The sequence below is a fragment of the Apostichopus japonicus genome, chromosome 2, assembly GCF_037975245.1.
Source record: "Apostichopus japonicus isolate 1M-3 chromosome 2, ASM3797524v1, whole genome shotgun sequence".
Classification (NCBI taxonomy): Eukaryota; Metazoa; Echinodermata; class Holothuroidea; order Aspidochirotida; family Stichopodidae; genus Apostichopus; species Apostichopus japonicus.
In genome coordinates this window covers 32235772-32258136 of record NC_092562.1, presented here as the reverse complement: position 1 = coordinate 32258136, position 22365 = coordinate 32235772, and the positions used below count along the sequence as shown (strand labels likewise).

The 22365-nt window shown below is 37.3% G+C and overlaps 1 protein-coding gene across 4 annotated transcripts in view; it reads left to right on the top strand.

The window, feature by feature from the left end:
• LOC139957379 (phospholipid-transporting ATPase ABCA1-like) overlaps positions 1-22365 on the top strand; it is a 185623-nt gene that overhangs the window by 47640 nt on the left and 115618 nt on the right. For all 4 annotated transcript variants that reach the window (XM_071955279.1, XM_071955280.1, XM_071955281.1 and 1 more), the window contains exons 8-15: positions 2086-2131; positions 2532-2647; positions 6626-6823; positions 7831-7896; positions 11193-11421; positions 13395-13528; positions 18677-18796; positions 19060-19185. In XM_071955279.1, the coding sequence (XP_071811380.1) occupies positions 2086-2131; positions 2532-2647; positions 6626-6823; positions 7831-7896; positions 11193-11421; positions 13395-13528; positions 18677-18796; positions 19060-19185 (1035 nt within the window). The remainder of the gene's footprint in view (positions 1-2085; positions 2132-2531; positions 2648-6625; positions 6824-7830; positions 7897-11192; positions 11422-13394; positions 13529-18676; positions 18797-19059; positions 19186-22365) is intronic.

The window sequence follows — 22365 nt, the reverse complement described above, 5'->3', positions numbered from 1 at the left end:
TGCGGCAAATTCTCTGCCTCTTTTAATACATATTTTCCAATAACACACTTCTTGCGACAAAGAGTTACCATACGTTTGAGTTGTTCTTTTTTTTTCAAATAAAATAATGTTTCTCGTACTAAATCTGAAAAAAAAAATGGGCTGCCATTATTTTTTCTTTTCATTGCTTTAATACTAGTTCGGAATACGTGGCTTCCTTTACAAAATATTATTTAATGATAGTTTAGATTGCTTGTAATCCGAATAGACACCCAGGGATTCAGGAAAAAGGAGGCCCCTTGCGCGGGCGAAAAACACGTTTTGTTTTTAACCGGCCCTGCTTCAAAGTTGTTCGGTGGAATTTTTTCTTTTCATTCAAGCGAACCAACGGTAAATTAAATAAAAATTGACAAAGAAACGCTTAGTAATACTTTATTATTTCTTCAAAATGTTGATTTGAATTCTTCAAAATTCAAAGTAAACTTATCCTCCGTGGAACAGAACCTCTACAACTGAAAAATAAAGTCGGGGAAAGAAACACTGAATAGAAACCCAATTAACAAAAAACATTCTATGCCATCGAACACTTTACCTTCGTCCCCTTCGCTGCAAGGTGAATATCACGTCTTAAACTACGATGTAAGAAACGGCTGTTTTAAACATCTCACTAACTCTTTCGGCGACTTTAATCCCTATTCATTGAGCACAATAGCATTTCCTTCGTATAAACTCGTAGAGGGATTATACGCGGTGTCTACGCGGCCTCTACGCGGCAATTTCTTTGTCAACGAGTTTATACGCGAGTGTACGTGTTTATACGTGTTTATACGATTCTGTGCGCGTACACATGTCCAGTTATACGTGAGCGGTACTGTACATGGTTCTTTCTAGTTTGTCTCCCAGGCAATCTTGAGATATTATTTGAGATTTGCATTCCCAACATATCCAGATTGATAGCTTGTTGATTGTCTGATTTCAGCCACCCAGTTATTTTATTGACTTCACTCTCATTTGCTGCTTTCATGTCAGATGTTTGCAATACTTAAATATTGTTAGTGAATTTAAACATGTTGACAAAACTTAAACATTGCATCAATGCAACCTATTCTATTAGATGTGTATCAGCTACTTCTAGCAACAATATGATGAATTTACCACCAAATAAAGTAACAAGCACAGAGTAATGTCTTCAGACACCACCCTTTCCCCATTTGTTAATTTGATAATGACTTTAGACACCAATCCTTCATCAATTAGCTAAACTAATGACTTGAGACATCAGCCTTTACCCACAAGTTAATACAATGACTTTAGACAGCAGCCTGTCATCCACTAATTTAAGTAAAGACTTGAGACACCAGCCCTCCATTGACTTGTATGGACTTGAGACACCAGCCCTCCATTAACTTGTATGGACTTGAGGCACCAGCCCTCCATTGACTTATATGGACTTGAGACACCAGCCCTCCATTGACTTGTAAGGACTTGAGACACCAGCCCTCCATTGACTTGTATGGACTTGAGACACCAGCCCTCCATTGACTTGTATGGACTTGAGACACCAGCCCTCCATTGACTTGTATGGACTTGAGACACCAGCCCTCCATTGACTTGTATGGACTTGAGACACCAGCCCTCCATTGACTTGTAAGGACTTGAGACACCAGCCCTCCATTGACTTGTAAGGACTTGAGACACCAGCCCTCCATTGACTTGTAAGGACTTGAGACACCAGCCCTCCATTGACTTGTAAAGACTTGAGACACCAGCCCTCCATTGACTTGTAAGGACTTGAGACACCAGCCCTCCATTGACTTGTAAAGACTTGAGACACCAGCCCTTTATCCACTAGTTCAATTGATGCCCTCAGCCACCAACCTTTCACCCATTAGTTAAAGGAATGACTGCTTCCACCAATTGAAGTAATCACCCACCAGTCGAAGTAATGCAGTTGTAATGTGCAATTTACCACTGAAGGAACTAATCTGTCTTCTCCCTTTAGTGCCTACATTCTATTTTAATGTAATAGTTAAATGTTAGCCAAATGTTTGACTATTTTTGTAAGCATATAGCAGATTATATACTACTCCTGTTTTCTATCTGTAGGGACTGATGATGAATGGTGATGAGATGGCATCTCTGAAATCAACACGTAGGTAGAAATCTCATTAAATGTCTAGTTTCATGTAAGGACAAATTAACTGTACAATTACATTAAACTGATTTTCATATGGTTGCAACAGCTAACATGCAGTGATTTGTCTATCATATGAATGGCAATGTTTAAACTGTTGCAATGTTTCTGTCATGAAATGTGTATCACATATTTATCAATTACTGTATTTTGTAATTTCCGTTAGCAACTACATCAATTACAGAATAATTCAAGTGGTGAGAGGTGATACTTTTGTGCAATTATGTTTATATTGGAATCATTAAGTGCAAACAAAGTACAACGTTATCTGCTTTTTGTCAACCTTCAACTGCTTAAAAACTGATTACTGCTATTGCAATGATCAAGCTTGGGATTGCTTTAATTGTTATCTCAACAGCTTTGTCTGATATCCTGGTCAATTCATCTGAAGTAATGAGCTACATGGTAAATGATTTGGGACTTTCATCACAGTCATCATACGTCCTGTTGAATGAATCTGTCACTCCTAGAGAGGTAAAGATCTTGTGTGTTTTGATCTACTTGTTGCTTCATATTTTGACTATTATACTCACTAATGAAATATTCAGTCCAGCTACACACAGCTGTTATATTTAGTATGTGTACGATTCAGTCCAGCTACACACAGCTGTTATATTTAGTATGGGTACTAGTCAGTCCAGCTACACACGGCTGTTATATTTAGTATGTGTACTATTCAGTCCAGCTACAAACAGCAGTTATATTTAGTATGTGTACAGTACTAGTCAGTCCAGCTACACACAGCTGTTATATTTAGTTTGGGTACTAGTCAGTCCAGCTACACACGGCTGTTATATTTAGTATGTGTACTATTCAGTCCAGCTACACACAGCAGTTATATTAAGTATGTGTACAGTACTAGTCAGTCCAGCTACACACAGCTGTTATATTTAGTATGTGTACTATTCAGTCCAGCTACACACAGCAGTTATATTTAGTATGTGTACAGTACTAGTCAGTCCAGCTACACACAGCTGTTATATTTGGTATGTGTACTATTCATGCCAGCTACACACAGCTGGTATACTTTATACTTTCGGTAAGAAACAACATTGAATGAGAGCAGCAATCAAGTGGGATTTAGAATATTGGTTATTGGCAAAACCCAATAGAAGCAATATTGGTTGCAGCACTAATCATGATAGCATTTAAGTATTGTTAGCCTGTAAGTACTGTTACCTACAAAATACTACAAGGTACCGATACTTTAATAACAACCAGTGAAGGGAACCTTTACATATTTGAAGGAATAATTAAAGTATTTGTTGTTTGTGTGTTCCTTGTATGCACTATGCAATCACTACATAACAACCAAACAGGATGCAGAGTTTACTAGCCATAGTTATAAATGAATGGAATCATTCTTGCATCTAGGAATTCTTTTCAGTAGTCAGCACTGTATTTGGTATCAGATAACAGCACAAGTCAGGCAGCATTTATGGTACTAAATGGAAGAGTGTTATGTAAACTTGAAGATAAGTGTTTCCTTTTTCCCAGTCAATAACTGTTGCAATGCTTAATGCAACTACTTCAGGAAGTAATAAGTGAAATGTCAACTTCCTTGGAGACTATGTGATAGGAAAGCCAGATTTAGTTGCATAGCAATGTTTGTTAACCATCCTGGTTTTTGGACATTTACTTAAGGAGCAAATTGTGTTGAAAATCTGTTTATTTAGCAATGATTACCACTTTCCTGATATTAAACCCTTTATATTGTAACATGAAACAACATTAAAATATAAACTCAGAAATCATGACTAAAACAATCACAGTTTACAGAAAAAACCAAGCTCATTGTTGGTTGTTTATCATGAATCAAGTCTGTTTCGGAGGTGACTGACAAATACACAGAGTCCTGGAACCCTGATTCGCCAAATTGAGCAACATGTTAACGTTACTGTAGCCTTGCCAAGACAGCGAAATTTTCGGAACAAAAGGTGGATTATACCGAAGGCCGAATGCCTAATCTGTGTACGGAAATGCTATATGGATGAGAACAATGTGCAAAATGCCAACAGAACTTTCAATAGTAGCTTTATCATTTCTTTAGTGCATTGGTGAATGCTAAGTAGTATGTGCAAGTTCATTATATAATATCAATACACAGTATAGTACAGAGCAGTATATTGTGTAGGCTGTATGCATGGTTCAGCTACAACTAGTAGTAAAGTACATCGATGTACGTATTACAAGTAAAACAGGAGTGTTTGTTTTTGTTTGACGTCACATGGAAGAGATGATTTGATTGGTTGAGTTTCAAATATGAATAGGAATGGAGTAGTTTGCTTGCATGATTGTTTGGGAGAACAAGTTTGTCAATTTTTATGAAAGGGCTAAGTACTTGTTACTTAAGGATCGCCGAGCAAAAGTTCTATCACAATAATCTCTCTATCAGCAAGTTGTTGATACGTAAGTGTAAATGGAATGATAAAATTCCAGTTAAATGGAATATATTGAATTCCAGTTAAATGGAATATATTGAATTCCAGTTAAATGGAATATATTGAATTCCAGTTAAATGGAATATATTGAATTCCAGTTAAATGGAATATATTGAATTCCAGTTAAATGGAATATATTGAATTCCAGTTAAATGCAATATATTGAATTCCAGTTAAATGCAATATATTGAATTCCAGTTAAATGCAATATATTGAATTCCAGTTAAATGGAATATATTGAATTCCAGTTAAATGCAATATATTGAATTCCAGTTAAATGCAATATATTGAATTCCAGTTAAATGGAATATATTGAATTCCAGTTAAATGCAATATATTGAATTCCAGTTAAATGCAATATATTGAATTCCAGTTAAATGCAATATATTGAATTCCAGTTAAATGCAATATATTGAATTCCAGTTAAATGCAATATATTGAATTCCAGTTCAATGCAATATATTGCCCATTTATTTACTTAACTTCTCGCTTACCTGTCTCCTCACAACCTCAGCACTCAGCACTCTACTGTGACTATAGTGAATAGGTAACCTTTTATGAACCCTCTTCTCATTCTGCCATCAATAGATATAATTTCATATTTCATTAGATATTATTTCAATACATACATACACACATTCATACATACATACATACACACAATAGTGCTTAGATCAAACTTTTTGAATAAGATTCTTATTGGTTGTGACGAGACAGGTAAGCTTCTCACTTTTATATATCCAAACCTGGTAAGTTTTGGGATTTCTTGAAGCACAGTTTATAGATTTTTTATTTGCATACTAAGTACAATTACAAAAATTCTGTCTTGGTTTTTTGTACTACAGCAAATGACATTAACACAGAGTAAAGCTACACCTAAAAATGTAAACATACCCGATGAACACTTGTACTCTGGTAGCTTTCACATAAAATACATGAGACCACATGTTAATATGGTAGGTCTGACCGTGATAAACTGGGATGACCAACTGACCAGGTACAAGGTATTGTACCAGCCAGTGATGGGCTCTGGTAGCTTTCACATAAATACATGAGACCACATGTTAATATGGTAGGTCTGACCGTGATAAAGTGAGATGAACAACTGACCAGGTACAAGGTATTATACCAGCCAGTGATGGGCTCTGGTAGCTTTCACATAAAATACATGAGACCACATGTTAATATGGTAGGTCTGACCGTGATAAACTGGGATGACCAACTGACCAGGTACAAGGTATTGTACCAGCCAGTGATGGGCTCTGGTAGCTTTCACATAAATACATGAGACCACATGTTAATATGGTAGGTCTGACCGTGATAAAGTGAGATGAACAACTGACCAGGTACAAGGTATTATACCAGCCAGTGATGGGCTCTGGTAGCTTTCACATAAAATACATGAGACCACATGTTAATATGGTAGGTCTGACCGTGATAAACTGGGATGACCAACTGACCAGGTACAAGGTATTATACCAGCCAGTGATGGGCTCTGGTAGCTTTCACATAAAATACATGAGACCGCATGTTTATATGGTAGGTCTGACCGTGATAAACTGGGATGACCAACTGACCAGGTACAAGGTATTGTACCAGCCAGTGATGGGCTCTGGTAGCTTTCACATAAAATACATGAGACCACATGTTAATATGGTAGGTCTGACCGTGATAAACTGGGATGACCAACTGACCAGGTACAAGGTATTGTACCAGCCAGTGATGGGCTGTAAATGCAGCCAACAAAAAGTCATGTCTGATAATGTAACTGAGCTAATAAACACAGTGCCCATTATTTCAGTGATAAATCAACATTTGAGTGAAACTTATGTTGCTTTTAACAGTTAACGTCATCTCATAAGGAAGTGGGCCATCATTTTCATAACTATGACCTCTACTTCTAGAAATAATTGAGCAAAAGTGTGTTAAGTGTAAAAGAGTCACCAATGTCTACTAATATAATATAATGTTATGATCATTTAAAGCAAGGCCATGTATATGTTTTGTCTAGATGAGGCTTCTGTTGTCCGGTAGCAATATGAGCAGTGAAGTATGTAATGAGACAACTCTGGCTAGTTACTTTCCCAGTGCAACACAAGAAGACATTAGTGAATTAAGCAAACAGCTGTGTAATGCCACCAGTGACCAACTAAATGAGTTTTCAGAAGAACTACGATCACATATCGACAAATCAGCTCTTGCAGATCTTGTAAGTAACATAACTAAGATGGCTACTTGTTATACTTTTAACAACAATTATAGTACTGTTAATGCAGTACTGTTCAATGAATACTAGCTATTATTTCTGATGAGCTTGTTGTAATACCAATGAGTGTTAAGTTGTAAATTTTGTCATTACGATTGAGTATTAATATGTTATTCTGTTAATGCCTACTTTAACACTGTTGTTGAGTGCGCATTGTAATTCTGTTGATGCCTATAGATTGCAATACCCTTTATTACTAAATCTAATTCCGATACTCATTGTAAAACTGTTGAGTATTCAAATGTTCTTCTACTGATCCATTTTACACTGTTGAATACTAAATGTTATTCTGTTGATGCTTATCGTAGTACTGTTTAATATTACATGTTATTCTGTTGATGCTTATCATAATGCTGTTGAATACTAAATGTTTTTCTGTTGATGTTTTTCTGTTGATGCTTATAATACTATTGAATTGCTATTCTGTTGATACTTCATAATACTGTTGAATATTAAATGTTTTTCTGTTGATGCTTATCATAATACTATTGAATTGCTATTCTGTTGATACTTCATAATACTGTTGAATATTAAAATATTATTCTGTTGATGCTTGTCATAATACTATTGAAATGCTATTCTGTTGATACTTATCATAATACTGTTGAATACTAAATGTTATTCTGTTGATGCTTATCATAATTCTGTTGATATGTTATTCTGTTGATACTTCATAATACTGTTGAATATTAAAATATTATTCTGTTGATGCTTATCATAATACTATTGAAATGCTATTCTGTTGATACTTATCATAATACTGTTGAATACTAAATGTTATTCTGTTGATGCTTATCATAATTCTGTTGATATGTTATTCTGTTGATGCTTAAAATGGTGTTGAGTAGTACTATATCTTGCCTATTGTAGTACCATTGGTGGTGATGTTTTGACCGTTCTTGTGCTGCTGTTGACCTGTTAATTTAACTCTTCCATTTACTTGTATACAGCCTATTGATTCTAATGATAGCCTAGAAGACCAAGCCCAAGAGCAGCTGCAGAAGCTGATGAAGGATGTAAGTTATTTCTTTCATCTTTTTATTAACATCTGTTAACTGCTTCTATTTACTCAGTTGGACAGGTTTCCTTTTGGATTCTCAAGAAAAGGTGGATTGGTTGGAGAATCATAGGGAAGTACCCATTCAATATCACTGAAAGGAGATGAGATTAATTGTAGTGAACACAGTCATCTCAGTACCCATTCAGTATCACTGAAAGGAGATGAGATTAATTGTAATGAACACAGTCAGCTCAGTACCCATTCAGTATCACTGAAAGGAGATGAGATTAATTGTAATGAACACAGTCATCTCAGTACCCATTCAGTATCACTGAAAGGAGATGAGATTCTTGTTGCCTAGTGATTGGGTTGTGTTTTGTGGTTGCCTAGTGATGGGGTGGTGTGTCTTTTGGTTGCCTGGTGATTGGGTTGTGTGTTTTTTGGTTGCCTAGTGATGGGGTTGTGTGTTTTTTGGGTGCCTAGTGATGGGGTTGTGTGTTTTTTGGGTGCCTAGTGATGGGGTGGTGTGTATTTCGGTTGCCTAGTGATGGGGTTGTGTGTTTTTTGGTTGCCTAGTGATGGGGTTGTGTGTTTTTTGGGTGCCTAGTGATGGGGTTGTGTGTTTTTTGGGTGCCTAGTGATGGGGTTGTGTGTTTTGTGGGTGCCTAGTGATGGGGTTGTGTGTTTTTTGGGTGCCTAGTGATGGGGTGGTGTGTCTTTTGGTTGCCTGGTGATTGGGTTGTGTGTTTTTTGGTTGCCTAGTGATGGGGTTGTGTGTTTTTTGGGTGCCTAGTGATGGGGTTGTGTGTTTTTTGGTTGCCTAGTGATGGGGTGGTGTGTCTTTTGGTTGCCTAGTGATTGGGTTGTGTGTTTTTTGGTTGCCTAGTGATGGGGTTGTGTGTTTTTTGGGTGCCTAGTGATGGGGTGGTGTGTCTTTTGGTTGCCTGGTGATTGGGTTGTGTGTTTTTTGGTTGCCTAGTGATGGGGTTGTGTGTTTTTTGGGTGCCTAGTGATGGGGTTGTGTGTTTTTTGGGTGCCTAGTGATGGGGTTGTGTGTTTTTTGGGTGCCTAGTGATGGGGTGGTGTGTCTTTTGGTTGCCTGGTGATTGGGTTGTGTGTTTTTTGGTTGCCTAGTGATGGGGTTGTGTGTTTTTTGGGTGCCTAGTGATGGGGTTGTGTGTTTTTTGGGTGCCTAGTGATGGGGTGGTGTGTCTTTTGGTTGCCTAGTGATTGGGTTGTGTGTTTTTTGGTTGCCTAGTGATGGGGTTGTGTGTTTTTTGGGTGCCTAGTGATGGGGTGGTGTGTCTTTTGGTTGCCTGGTGATTGGGTTGTGTGTTTTTTGGTTGCCTAGTGATGGGGTTGTGTGTTTTTTGGGTGCCTAGTGATTGGGTTGTGTGTTTTGTGGTTGCCTAGTGATGGGGTGGTGTGTATTTCGGTTGCCTAGTGATGGGGTTGTGTGTTTTTTGGTTGCCTAGTGATGGGGTTGTGTGTTTTTTGGGTGCCTAGTGATGGGGTTGTGTGTTTTTTGGGTGCCTAGTGATGGGGTTGTGTGTTTTGTGGGTGCCTAGTGATGGGGTTGTGTGTTTTGTGGGTGCCTAGTGATGGGGTTGTGTGTTTTTTGGGTGCCTAGTGATGGGGTGGTGTGTCTTTTGGTTGCCTGGTGATTGGGTTGTGTGTTTTTTGGTTGCCTAGTGATGGGGTTGTGTGTTTTTTGGGTGCCTAGTGATGGGGTTGTGTGTTTTTTGGGTGCCTAGTGATGGGGTGGTGTGTCTTTTGGTTGCCTAGTGATTGGGTTGTGTGTTTTTTGGTTGCCTAGTGATGGGGTTGTGTGTTTTTTGGGTGCCTAGTGATGGGGTGGTGTGTCTTTTGGTTGCCTGGTGATTGGGTTGTGTGTTTTTTGGTTGCCTAGTGATGGGGTTGTGTGTTTTTTGGGTGCCTAGTGATGGGGTTGTGTGTTTTTTGGGTGCCTAGTGATGGGGTTGTGTGTTTTTTGGGTGCCTAGTGATGGGGTGGTGTGTCTTTTGGTTGCCTGGTGATTGGGTTGTGTGTTTTTTGGTTGCCTAGTGATGGGGTTGTGTGTTTTTTGGGTGCCTAGTGATGGGGTTGTGTGTTTTTTGGGTGCCTAGTGATGGGGTGGTGTGTCTTTTGGTTGCCTAGTGATTGGGTTGTGTGTTTTTTGGTTGCCTAGTGATGGGGTTGTGTGTTTTTTGGGTGCCTAGTGATGGGGTGGTGTGTCTTTTGGTTGCCTGGTGATTGGGTTGTGTGTTTTTTGGTTGCCTAGTGATGGGGTTGTGTGTTTTTTGGGTGCCTAGTGATTGGGTTGTGTGTTTTGTGGTTGCCTAGTGATGGGGTGGTGTGTCTTTTGGTTGCCTAGTGATTGGGTTGTGTGTTTTTTGGTTGCCTAGTGATGGGGTTGTGTGTTTTTTGGGTGCCTAGTGATGGGGTTGTGTGTTTTTGGTTGCCTTGTGATGGGGTTGAGTGTTTTTTGGGTGCCTAGTGATTGGGTTGTGTGTTTTTTGGTTGCCTAGTGATGGGGTTGTGTGTTTTTTGGGTGCCTAGTGATGGGGTGGTGTGTCTTTTGGTTGCCTTGTGATGGGGTTGTGTGTTTTTTGGGTGCCTAGTGATGGGGTGGTGTGTCTTTTGGTTGCCTTGTGATGGGGTTGTGTGTTTTTTGGTTGCCTAGTGATGGGGTTGTGTGTTTTTTGGATGCCTAGTGATGGGGTTGTGTGTTTTTTGGTTGCCTGGTGATTGGGTTGTGTGTCTTTTGGTTGCCTAGTGATTGGGTTGTATGTTTTTTGGGTGCCTAGTGATGGGGTTTTGTGTTTTTTGGTTGCCTAGTGATGGGGTTGTTTGTTTTTTGGGTGCCTAGTGATGGGGTTGTGTGTTTTTTGGTTGCCTAGTGATGGGGTTGTGTGTTTTTTGGGTGCCTAGTGATGGGGTGGTGTGTCTTTTGGTTGCCTAGTAATGGGGTTGTGTGTTTTTTGGTTGCCTAGTGATGGGGTTGTGTGTTTTTTGGGTGCCTAGTGATGGGGTGGTGTGTCTTTTGGTTGTCAAGTGAGTGGCAAGTGTCTTTTTCATAGCCTTGTGATGGTTTGGTGCATTTCTTTGGTTATTTAGTGATGGTTTGGTGTGTCTCATTTACATGCGGGATAAATTTTAATTTATCAAAGAAAAAAACAATGCAACCATTCCTTGTTGCTGATCAAATAGTTCATGTGTAGATCAAATGTGACAATGACTTTCCATTTAATAATTAAAATAATAATGATCCATATAATAATTTAAACTAATGCTTATCCATTTTTTCTGTAGATTGAAGATTTACAGAGTTTTCAGAATCTATTGGTTGACATAGCACAGCTTACTAATGTCACAGATAATCAAGAATTCTTCTGTGGTAATCTGACGGGAACAATATTTGATGCCCTAACATCAAACAGCAGTAGTGGTTCTGCTGGGTCATCCTTTCAAGCTGGTGGTCTTAAAAATGTTGCTTCTGGTGGTGACAAAGAGGACCCTGACGAGAATGGCCAGCAGATGTGTGAGTCACATCATATTTCATACCTTGATATGAGCAAAGGAAAAGATTAGAACAATTTTGTGATGGTAGAAGCTTACAAAAAAAATTAAGAAACTGAAAGAGTTGACAAGTTCATAGAAATTCAGCTTCCAGAATAATAAGTAGTGAGTATTCAACAATATTTGCTTACTTCCAAAATAATAAGTTGTAAGTATTCAACAATATTTGCTTACTTCCAGGGTAATAAGTAGAAAGTATTTAACAATATATGCTTACTCTTCCTTAATACCAGAGAGCAGAACTGTTAAAGAGCCGAGAGTTGTGAAATTCAAATGCATCGATAATGCATTTGTGGCTGCAATCAATCAGCTACTTCCAGAGACTGACAAAACTAAATGATCAATGCCAGGCAGAATAAAAACCTCAACAAAAGTGTAATTACACTGGGAATTGTCTATTCCAGTGGAGGAGTGTGTGGTTTTACTAGTCTTTAGAGCAATAACATTATGTATTATTACACTGGGAATTGTCTATTCCAGTGGAGGAGTGTGTGGTTTTACTAGTCTTTAGAGCAATAACATTATGTATTATTACAGTGTGAATGGTCTATTCCAGTGGAGGAGTGTGTGGTTTTAATAGTCTTTAGAGCAATAACATTATGTATTATTACACTGTGAATGGTCTATTCCAGTGGAGGAGTGTGTGGTTTTACTAGTCTTTAGAGCAATAACATTATGTATTATTACACTGTGAATGGTCTATTCCAGTGGAGGAGTGTGTGGTTTTACTAGTCTTTAGAGCAATAACATGTATTATTACAGTGTGAATGGTCTATTCCAGTGGAGGAGTGTGTGGTTTTACTAGTCTTTAGAGCAATAACATTATGTATTATTACACTGTGAATGGTCTATTCCAGTGGAAGAGTGTGTGGTTGAACTAGTCTTTAGAGCAATAATATTATGTATTATTACACTGTGAATGGTCTATTCCAGTGGAGGAGTGTGTGGTTTTACTAGTCTTTAGAGCAATAACATGTATTATTACAGTGTGAATGGTCTATTCCAGTGGAGGAGTGTGTGGTTTTACTAGTCTTTAGAGCAATAATATTATATATTATTACACTGTGAATGGTCTATTCCAGTGGAAGAGTGTGTGGTTTTAATAGTCTTTAGAGCAATAACATTATGTATTATTACACTGTGAATGGTCTATTCCAGTGGAGGAGTGTGTGGTTTTACTAGTCTTTAGAGCAATAACATGTATTATTACAGTGTGAATGGTCTATTCCAGCGGAGGAGTGTGTGGTTTTACTAGTCTTTAGAGCAATAATATTATGTATTATTACACTGTGAATGGTCTATTCCAGGGGAGGAGTGTGTGGTTTTTACTGATCATTAGAGCAATAACATTATGTATTATTACACTGTGAATGGTCTGTTTCATGTACCTTCACTTCATTAAAAGTGTTTTTAACACAATAAGCAGACAACCAATGTTAATGGGGTCTTACTAAATACATGGCAAGTGTTTGAATCATTGCATGATCTCTAATGTATTGTGCAACAGATGAATAAGTCACATACTTACATTCTTAATTCTGATATGGTGAGTAGGGGGCAATGAAGTTGAACAATGTGAAATTTGATGGGAGGTCAGGTGTTTCATGAGATAGTGAGGTATTTAATGGGGTCTTACTAAATACATGGCAAGTGCTTGAATCATTGCATGATCTCTAATGTATTGTGCAACAGATCTATAAGTGACATACTTACATTTTTAATTCTGATATGGTGAGTAGGGGGCAATGAAGTCGAACAATGTGAAATTTGATGGGAGGTGAGGTGTTTCATGAGATAGTGATGTATTTAATGGGGTCTTACTAAATACATGGCAAGTGCTTGAATCATTGCATGATCTTTTGAGCAAAGTGCAATGTATTATTTAGTGATTTATTTACATTACTCGTTTAACATGCTTCCTTCCTTTCCTAATAGCACAATGTGACTGGGTGAATAACTTACTCAACCAAACCAATGGACGGTTCATCTGGGATAGGCTCAAGCCAGTGATACAAGGCTATATTTTGTATTATCCTGACACAAGTGGAACAGCAGAAGTGATTGAGAAGGTGACTAAATATCTTTCACTCTGTATCTGATTCCTTGCCAGAGGCAAAGGAATATACGTAGTGGTGATGGCTAATGTGTGTATAATACCATATCGGTGTACCATACAGAGCAGACACACCATTGTTTCCGGCTGTGTTCAAAGTTTATTTGAGGTCAAGAGAGGTCTGAAGTCTGTTTGTGGATGCACCATATTGAGTTAGAAGAAACTCATATTTTTCTGTGGAAGTGGAAGATCGTTTGAGGTGGACAGAGGTCAAAACTCTGGAAACCTTGTGAACACTTAAACTCACAAAGTAGATGTTGGATGATCTCCATATGTAGCACATGGATGTACCTTATTGAGTGGAAAAACCCTATTGTTTTCTGTGAAGTTGAAAGGTCAACTGAGGTCAAAGTCTGAAAACCTAAGTAAGCTCTCAAACTCAACAACATTCCTGTGATGAATGGATTTTTGCTGTGTCACTGTCACAGGATTAGACATTTGCTCTTGTAAGTTGCTGAGAGGGTTTCCACTAATGACTATTATGTGTCATCAAGGTCAGAAGGGTAGTACCTTTGCAATGATCAAGTTATCTGCAACTGTTTTCTGATGTACTGTACTAGCTATGAAGACTAGGAATCATTAAGTCTGCTTGGTTTATGGGTTTTATATCATCCATGCTCTCCTGTTAACAAATTTGGTATAATGTTTTTCAGTTTGTTGTTAATTACCTATAGCTCTGAGGTGAAGTAAAACCCAATCATGTTGTAAATGTTTTCCGTAGCTTTGAGAAACTGAAACATTCTAATATTTCTTGTGCTATCTTTAGCTCTCAGATGCCCTAAATCATTCTAATATTAGTATGATCTCTACCTCTCAGATGACCTAAAACATTCTAATATTAGTATGATCTTTACCTCTCAGATGACCTAAAGCCTACTAATATTAGTATGATCTCTACCTCTCAGATGACCTAAAGCCTACTAATATTAGTATGATCTCTACCTTTTAGATGACCTAAAGCCTACTAATATTAGTTTGATCTCCACCTCTCAGATAACCTAAAGCCTACTAATATTAGTATGATCTCTACCTCTCAGATGACCTAAAACATTCTAATATTAGTATGATCTCCACCTCTCAGATGACCTAACGCCTACTAATATTAGAATGATCTCTACCTTTCAGATGACCTAAAGCCTACTAATATTAGTATGATCTCTACCTCTCAGATGACCTAAAGCCTACTAATATTAGTATGATCTCTACCTCTCAGATGACCTAAAACATTTTAATATTAGTATGATCTCCACCTCTCAGATGACCTAAAGCCTACTAATATTAGTATGATCTCTACCTTTCAGATGACCTAAAGCCTACTAATATTAGTATGATCTCTACCTCTCAGATGACCTAAAGCCTACTAATATTAGTATGATCTCTACCTTTCAGATGACCTAAAGCCTACTAATATTAGTATGATCTCTACCTCTCATATGACCTAAAACATTCTAATATTAGTATGATCTCCACCTCTCAGATGACCAAAAGCCTACTAATATTAGAATGATCTCCACCTCTCAGATGACCTGAAGCCTACTAATATTAGAATGATCTCCACCTATCAGATGACCGAAAGCCTACTAATATTAGAATGATCTCCACCTATCAGATGACCTAAAGCCTACTAATATTAGAATGATCTCCACCTCTCAGATGACCTAAAGCCTACTAATATTAGAATGATCTCCACCTCTCAGATGACCTAAAGCCTACTAATATTAGAATGATCTCCACCTCTCAGATGACCTCAAGCCTACTAATATAAGTATGATCCCCACCTCTCAGATGACCTAAAACCTACTAATGTTAGTATGATCTCTACCTTTCAGATGACCTGAAGCCTTCTAATATAAGTATGATCTCCGCCTCTCAGATGACCTAAAGCCTACTAATATTAGAATGATCTCCACCTCTCAGATGACCTAAAGCCTTCTAATATTAGTATGATCTCTACCTCTCAGATGACCTAAAACATTCTAATATTAGTATGATCTCTACCTCTCAGATGACCTAAATCGTTCTAATATTAGTATGATCCCTACCTCTCAGATTACCTAAAACATTCTAATATTAGTATGATCTCCACCTCTCAGATGACCTAAAACCTACTAATGTTAGTATGATCTCTACCTTTCAGATGACCTAAAACCTTCTAATATTAGTAGGATCTCCACCTCTCAGATGACCTAAAGCCTACTAATATTAGAATGATCTCCACCTCTCAGATGACCTAGAGCCTACTAATATTAGTATGATCTCTACCTCTCAGATGACCTAACGCCTACTAATATTAGTATGATCTCCACCTCTCAGATGACCTAAAGCCTACTAATATTAGTATGATCTCTACCTCTCAGATGACCTAAAACATTCTAATATTAGTATGATCTCTACCTCTCATATGACCTAAAACATTCTAATATTAGTATGATCTCCACCTCTCAGATGACCAAAAGCCTACTAATATTAGAATGATCTCCACCTCTCAGATGACCTGAAGCCTACTAATATTAGAATGATCTCCACCTATCAGATGACCGAAAGCCTACTAATATTAGAATGATCTCCACCTATCAGATGACCTAAAGCCTACTAATATTAGAATGATCTCCACCTCTCAGATGACCTAAAGCCTACTAATATTAGAATGATCTCCACCTCTCAGATGACCTAAAGCCTACTAATATTAGAATGATCTCCACCTCTCAGATGACCTCAAGCCTACTAATATAAGTATGATCCCCACCTCTCAGATGACCTAAAACCTACTAATGTTAGTATGATCTCTACCTTTCAGATGACCTGAAGCCTTCTAATATAAGTATGATCTCCGCCTCTCAGATGACCTAAAGCCTACTAATATTAGAATGATCTCCACCTCTCAGATGACCTAAAGCCTTCTAATATTAGTATGATCTCTACCTCTCAGATGACCTAAAACATTCTAATATTAGTATGATCTCTACCTCTCAGATGACTTAAATCGTTCTAATATTAGTATGATCCCTACCTCTCAGATTACCTAAAACATTCTAATATTAGTATGATCTCCACCTCTCAGATGACCTAAAACCTACTAATGTTAGTATGATCTCTACCTTTCAGATGACCTAAAACCTTCTAATATTAGTAGGATCTCCACCTCTCAGATGACCTAAAGCCTACTAATATTAGAATGATCTCCACCTATCATATGACCTAAAGCCTACTAATATTAGTATGATCCCTACCTCTCAGATGACCTAAAGCCTTCTAATATTAGTATGATCTCTACCTCTCAGATGACCTTAAGCCTACTAATATTAGTATGATCTCCACCTCTCAGATGACCTAAAGCCTACTAATATTAGTATGATCTCTACCTCTCAGATGACCTAAAGCCTTCTAATATTAGTATGATCTCCACCTCTCAGATGACCTAAAGCCTACTAATATTAGAATGATCTCCACCTCTCAGATGACCTAAAGCCTACTAATATTAGTATGATCTCTACCTCTCAGATGACCTAAAGCCTACTAATATTAGTATGATCTCCACCTCTCAGATGACCTAAAGCCTTCTAATATTAGTATGATCTCTACCTCTCAGATGACCTAAAACATTCTAATATTAGTATGATCTCTACCTCTCAGATGACCTAAAGCCTTCTAATATTAGTATGATCTCTACCTCTCAGATGACCTAAAACATTCTAATATTAGTATGATCTCTACCTCTCAGATGACATAAAGCCTACTAATATTAGAATGATCTCCACCTCTCAGATGACCTCAAGTTTACTAATATTAGTATGATCTCTACCTCTCAGATGACCTAAAGCCTACTAATATTAGTATGATCTCCACCTCTCAGATGACCGAAAGCCTACTAATATTAGAATGATCTCCACCTATCATATGACCTAAAGCCTACTAATATTAGTATGATCTCTACCTCTCAGATGACCTAAAGCCTACTAATATTAGAATGATCTCCACCTCTCAGATGACCTCAAGTTTACTAATATTAGTATGATCTCTACCTCTCAGATGACCTAAAACCTACTAATATTAGTATGATCTCCACCTCTCAGATGACCGAAAGCCTACTAATATTAGAATGATCTCCACCTATCATATGACCTAAAGCCTACTAATATTAGTATGATCTCTACCTCTCAGATGACCTCAAGCCTACTAATATTAGTATGATCTCTACCTTTCAGATGACCTAAAACCTTCTAATATTAGTATGATCTCCACCTCTCAGATGACCTAAAGCCTACTAATATTAGAATGATCTCCACCTCTCAGATGACCTAAAGCCTACTAATATTAGTATGATCTCTACCTCTCAGATGACCTAAAGCCTACTAATATTAGTATGATCTCCACCTCTCAGATGACCTAAAGCCTTCTAATATTAGTATGATCTCTACCTCTCAGATGACCTAAAACATTCTAATATTAGTATGATCTCTACCTCTCAGATGACCTAAAGCCTTCTAATATTAGTATGATCTCTACCTCTCAGATGACCTAAAACATTCTAATATTAGTATGATCTCTACCTCTCAGATGACCTAAAGCCTACTAATATTAGAATGATCTCCACCTCTCAGATGACCTCAAGTTTACTAATATTAGTATGATCTCTACCTCTCAGATGACCTAAAACCTACTAATATTAGTATGATCTCTACCTCTCAGATGACCTTAAGCCTACTAATATTAGAATGATCTCTACCTTTCAGATGACCTAGAGCCTACTAATATTAGAATGATCTCCACCTCTCAGATGACCTAAAGCCTACTAATATTAGTATGATCTCCACCTCTCAGATGAACTAAAATCTTTGATGGTTAGTTTTGTTGTGGATATCTCTTAAGAATACAGGAACATGCCTTTGTTTTTGCTGTATGGATTCATTCAACATTCTTACGTTTATTAGCTGTTAGCTATGACATACTTATTTGGTATCTCCAGAGTGCTTACCATAGCTCTGTGTAGTGCACCCTCATTTTCTTTTTCCATAGTATTACCTTGGATCTGAATTAAGATGTCTCAGTTACTAAGTGATTATGTTCTTTCAATTTATATAAAGATTGTATATTTTTTTCTCAGGCCAAGGAACCTCTTGAAACTATCAAGACTATGAATGATGTGGCTCTCAAATGGCTGGAGTACTCCCCTACAATCCACAATGCTCTCAACCAGTCAATTAATTTTGGCAGTTGCCAAGATGTAAGTCAAATAACCAGGGTAACATAAGTCAATGTTGGTTTGTGTGTGTTTCGGGATAAGGGTGTAGTTGATTACTATTTTTATGTGAATGACAACACTTCAGATTTTCTACAAATAGTCATAGTGTGAATTTTGATGTGATGATGATTCACAATTTGTAATATTATAAAGATGGTTATACTAATTGCTGCTGGTGAGTCTGGCAAAGTGATCTTAAAAGATAGATTCATGAAAAAGAACACATTATTTTCTCCAAATTTCAGGAGCTTGTTGTTCTGGAGGAGCTGGTTGGACCTGAGGAACTCACCAGTGGTATCAACAAAGATGAAATATTGGACTTTGTGAACAGTATGGATAAGTTTTCCACTGCTTTGGTGGACGCTATGAAGGTGAGGTGTAAAAGAAAGACAAAACAATAGATTGACTGTGGATTAGTATTGATGTTAATTTGTTTTCCTTTATTTAGAATGCTGTCTATCCAATCCAGGATTAGCAAACCTTCTTACTCCCCAATAGCTAATACTAATACAATAGTCAATAGTAATACTAATACAATAGTAATAGCTAATACTAATACAATACTAATACAATAGCTCATACTAATACAATAGTCAATAGTAATACTAATACAATAGTAACAGCTAATACTAATACAATATTAATACAATAGTCAATAGTAATACTAATACAATAGTAATAGCTAATACTAATACAATACTAATACAATAGTCAATAGTAATACTAATACAATAGTAATAGCTAATACTAATACAATACTAATACAATAGTCAATAGTAATACTAATACAATAGTAACAGCTAATACTAATACAATACTAATACAATAGTCAATAGTAATACTAATACAATAGTAATAGCTAATACTAATACAATACTAATACAATAGCTCATACTAATTATACAATAGTAATAGCTAATAGTGTACAGTCATGTCTCTTCTCCCAACTGTGATCAGTTGTTGATTTTTTTCCTTTCGTTCTTAGCTCTGTTTTGACCATTCAAGTCTCTTATTCCCAACTGTGATCAGTTGTTGATTTCTTCCTTTTGTTCTTAGCACTGTTTTGACCATTCAAGTCTCTTACTTCCAACTGTGATCAGTTGTTGATTTTTTTCCTTTCGTTCTTAGCTCTGTTTTGACCATTCAAGTCTCTAACTCCCAACTGTGATCAGTTGTTGATTTCTTCCTTTCGTTCTTAGCTCTGTTTTGACCATTCAAGTCTCTAACTCCCAACTGTGATCAGTTGTTGATTTCTTCCTTTCGTTCTTAGCTCTGTTTTGACCATTCAAGTCTCTAACTCCCAACTGTGATCAGTTGTTGATTTCTTCCTTTTGTTCTTAGCTCTGTTTTGACCATTCAAGTCTGTTACTTCCAACTGTGATCAGTTGTTGATTTCTTCCTTTTGTTCTTAGCTCTGTTTGACCATTCAAGTCTCTTACTTCCAACTGTGATCAGTTGTTGATTTCTTCCTTTCGTTCTTAGCTCTGTTTTGACCATTCAAGTCTCTAACTCCCAACTGTGATCAGTTGTTGATTTCTTCCTTTCGTTCTTAGCTCTGTTTTGACCATTCAGGTCTCTAACTCCCAACTGTGATCAGTTGTTGATTTCTTCCTTTTGTTCTTAGCTCTGTTTTGACCATTCAAGTCTGTTACTTCCAACTGTGATCAGTTGTTGATTTCTTCCTTTTGTTCTTAGCTCTGTTTTGACCATTCAGGTCTCTAACTCCCAACTGTGATCAGTTGTTGATTTCTTCCTTTTGTTCTTAGCTCTGTTTTGACCATTCAAGTCTCTTACTTCCAACTGTGATCAGTTGTTGATTTCTTCCTTTTGTTCTTAGCTCTGTTTTGACCATTCAAGTCTGTTACTTCCAACTGTGATCAGTTGTTGATTTCTTCCTTTTGTTCTTAGCTCTGTTTTGACCATTCAGGTCTCTTACTTCCAACTGTGATCAGTTGTTGATTTCTTCCTTTTGTTCTTAGCTCTGTTTTGACCATTCAAGTCTCTTACTTCCAACTGTGATCAGTTGTTGATTTCTTCCTTTTGTTCTTAGCTCTGTTTTGACCATTCAAGTCTCTTACTTCCAACTGTGATCAGTTGTTGATTTCTTCCTTTTGTTCTTAGCTCTGTTTTGACCATTCAAGTCTCTTACTTCCAACTGTGATCAGTTGTTGATTTCTTCCTTTTGTTCTTAGCTCTGTTTTGACCATTCAGGTCTCTTACTTCCAACTGTGATCAGTTGTTGATTTCTTCCTTTTGTTCTTAGCTCTGTTTTGACCATTCAAGTCTCTTACTTCCAACTGTGATCAGTTGTTGGTTTCTTCCTTTTGTTCTTAGCTCTGTTTTGACCATTCAGGTCTCTTACTTCCAACTGTGATCAGTTGTTGATTTCTTCCTTTTGTTCTTAGCTCTGTTTTGACCATTCAGGTCTCTAACTTCCAACTGTGATCAGTTGTTGATTTCTTCCTTTTGTTCTTAGCTCTGTTTTGACCATTCAAGTCTCTTACTCCCAACTTTGATCAGTTGTTGATTTCTTCCTTTTGTTCTTAGCTCTGTTTTGACCATTCAAGTCTCTTACTTCCAACTGTGGTCAGTTGTTGATTTCTTCCTTTTGTTCTTAGCTCTGTTTTGACCATTCAAGTCTCTTACTCCCAACTGTGATCAGTTGTTGATTTCTTCCTTTTGTTCTTAGCTCTGTTTTGACCATTCAAGTCTCTTACTTCCAACTGTGATCAGTTGTTGATTTCTTCCTTTTGTTCTTAGCTCTGTTTTGACCATTCAAGTCTCTTACTCCCAACTGTGATCAGTTGTTGATTTCTTCCTTTTGTTCTTAGCTCTGTTTTGACCATTCGAGTCTCTTACTCCCAACTGTGATCAGTTGTTGATTTCTTCCTTTTGTTCTTAGCTCTGTTTTGACCATTCGAGTCTCTTACTCCCAACTGTGATCAGTTGTTGATTTCTTCCTTTTGTTCTTAGCTCTGTTTTGACCATTCGAGTCTCTTACTCCCAACTGTGATCAGTTGTTGATTTCTTCCTTTTGTTCTTAGCTCTGTTTTGACCATTCGAGTCTCTTACTCCCAACTGTGATCAGTTGTTGATTTCTTCCTTTTGTTCTTAGCTCTGTTTTGACCATTCAAGTCTCTTACTCCCAACTGTGATCAGTTGTTGATTTCTTCCTTTTGTTCTTAGCTCTGTTTTGACCATTCAAGTCTCTTACTCCCAACTGTGATCAGTTGTTGATTTCTTCCTTTTGTTCTTAGCTCTGTTTTGACCATTCAAGTCTCTTACTCCCAACTGTGATCAGTTGTTGATTTCTTCCTTTTGTTCTTAGCTCTGTTTTGACCATTCAAGTCTCTTACTCCCATCTGTGATCAGTTGTTGATTTCTTCCTTTTGTTCTTAGCTCTGTTTTGACCATTCAAGTCTCTTACTCCCATCTGTGATCATTTGTTGATTTCTTACTTTTGTTCTTAGCTCTGTTTTGACCATTCAAGTCTCTTACTTCCAACTGTGATCAGTTGTTGATTTCTTACTTTTGTTCTTAGCTCTGTTTTG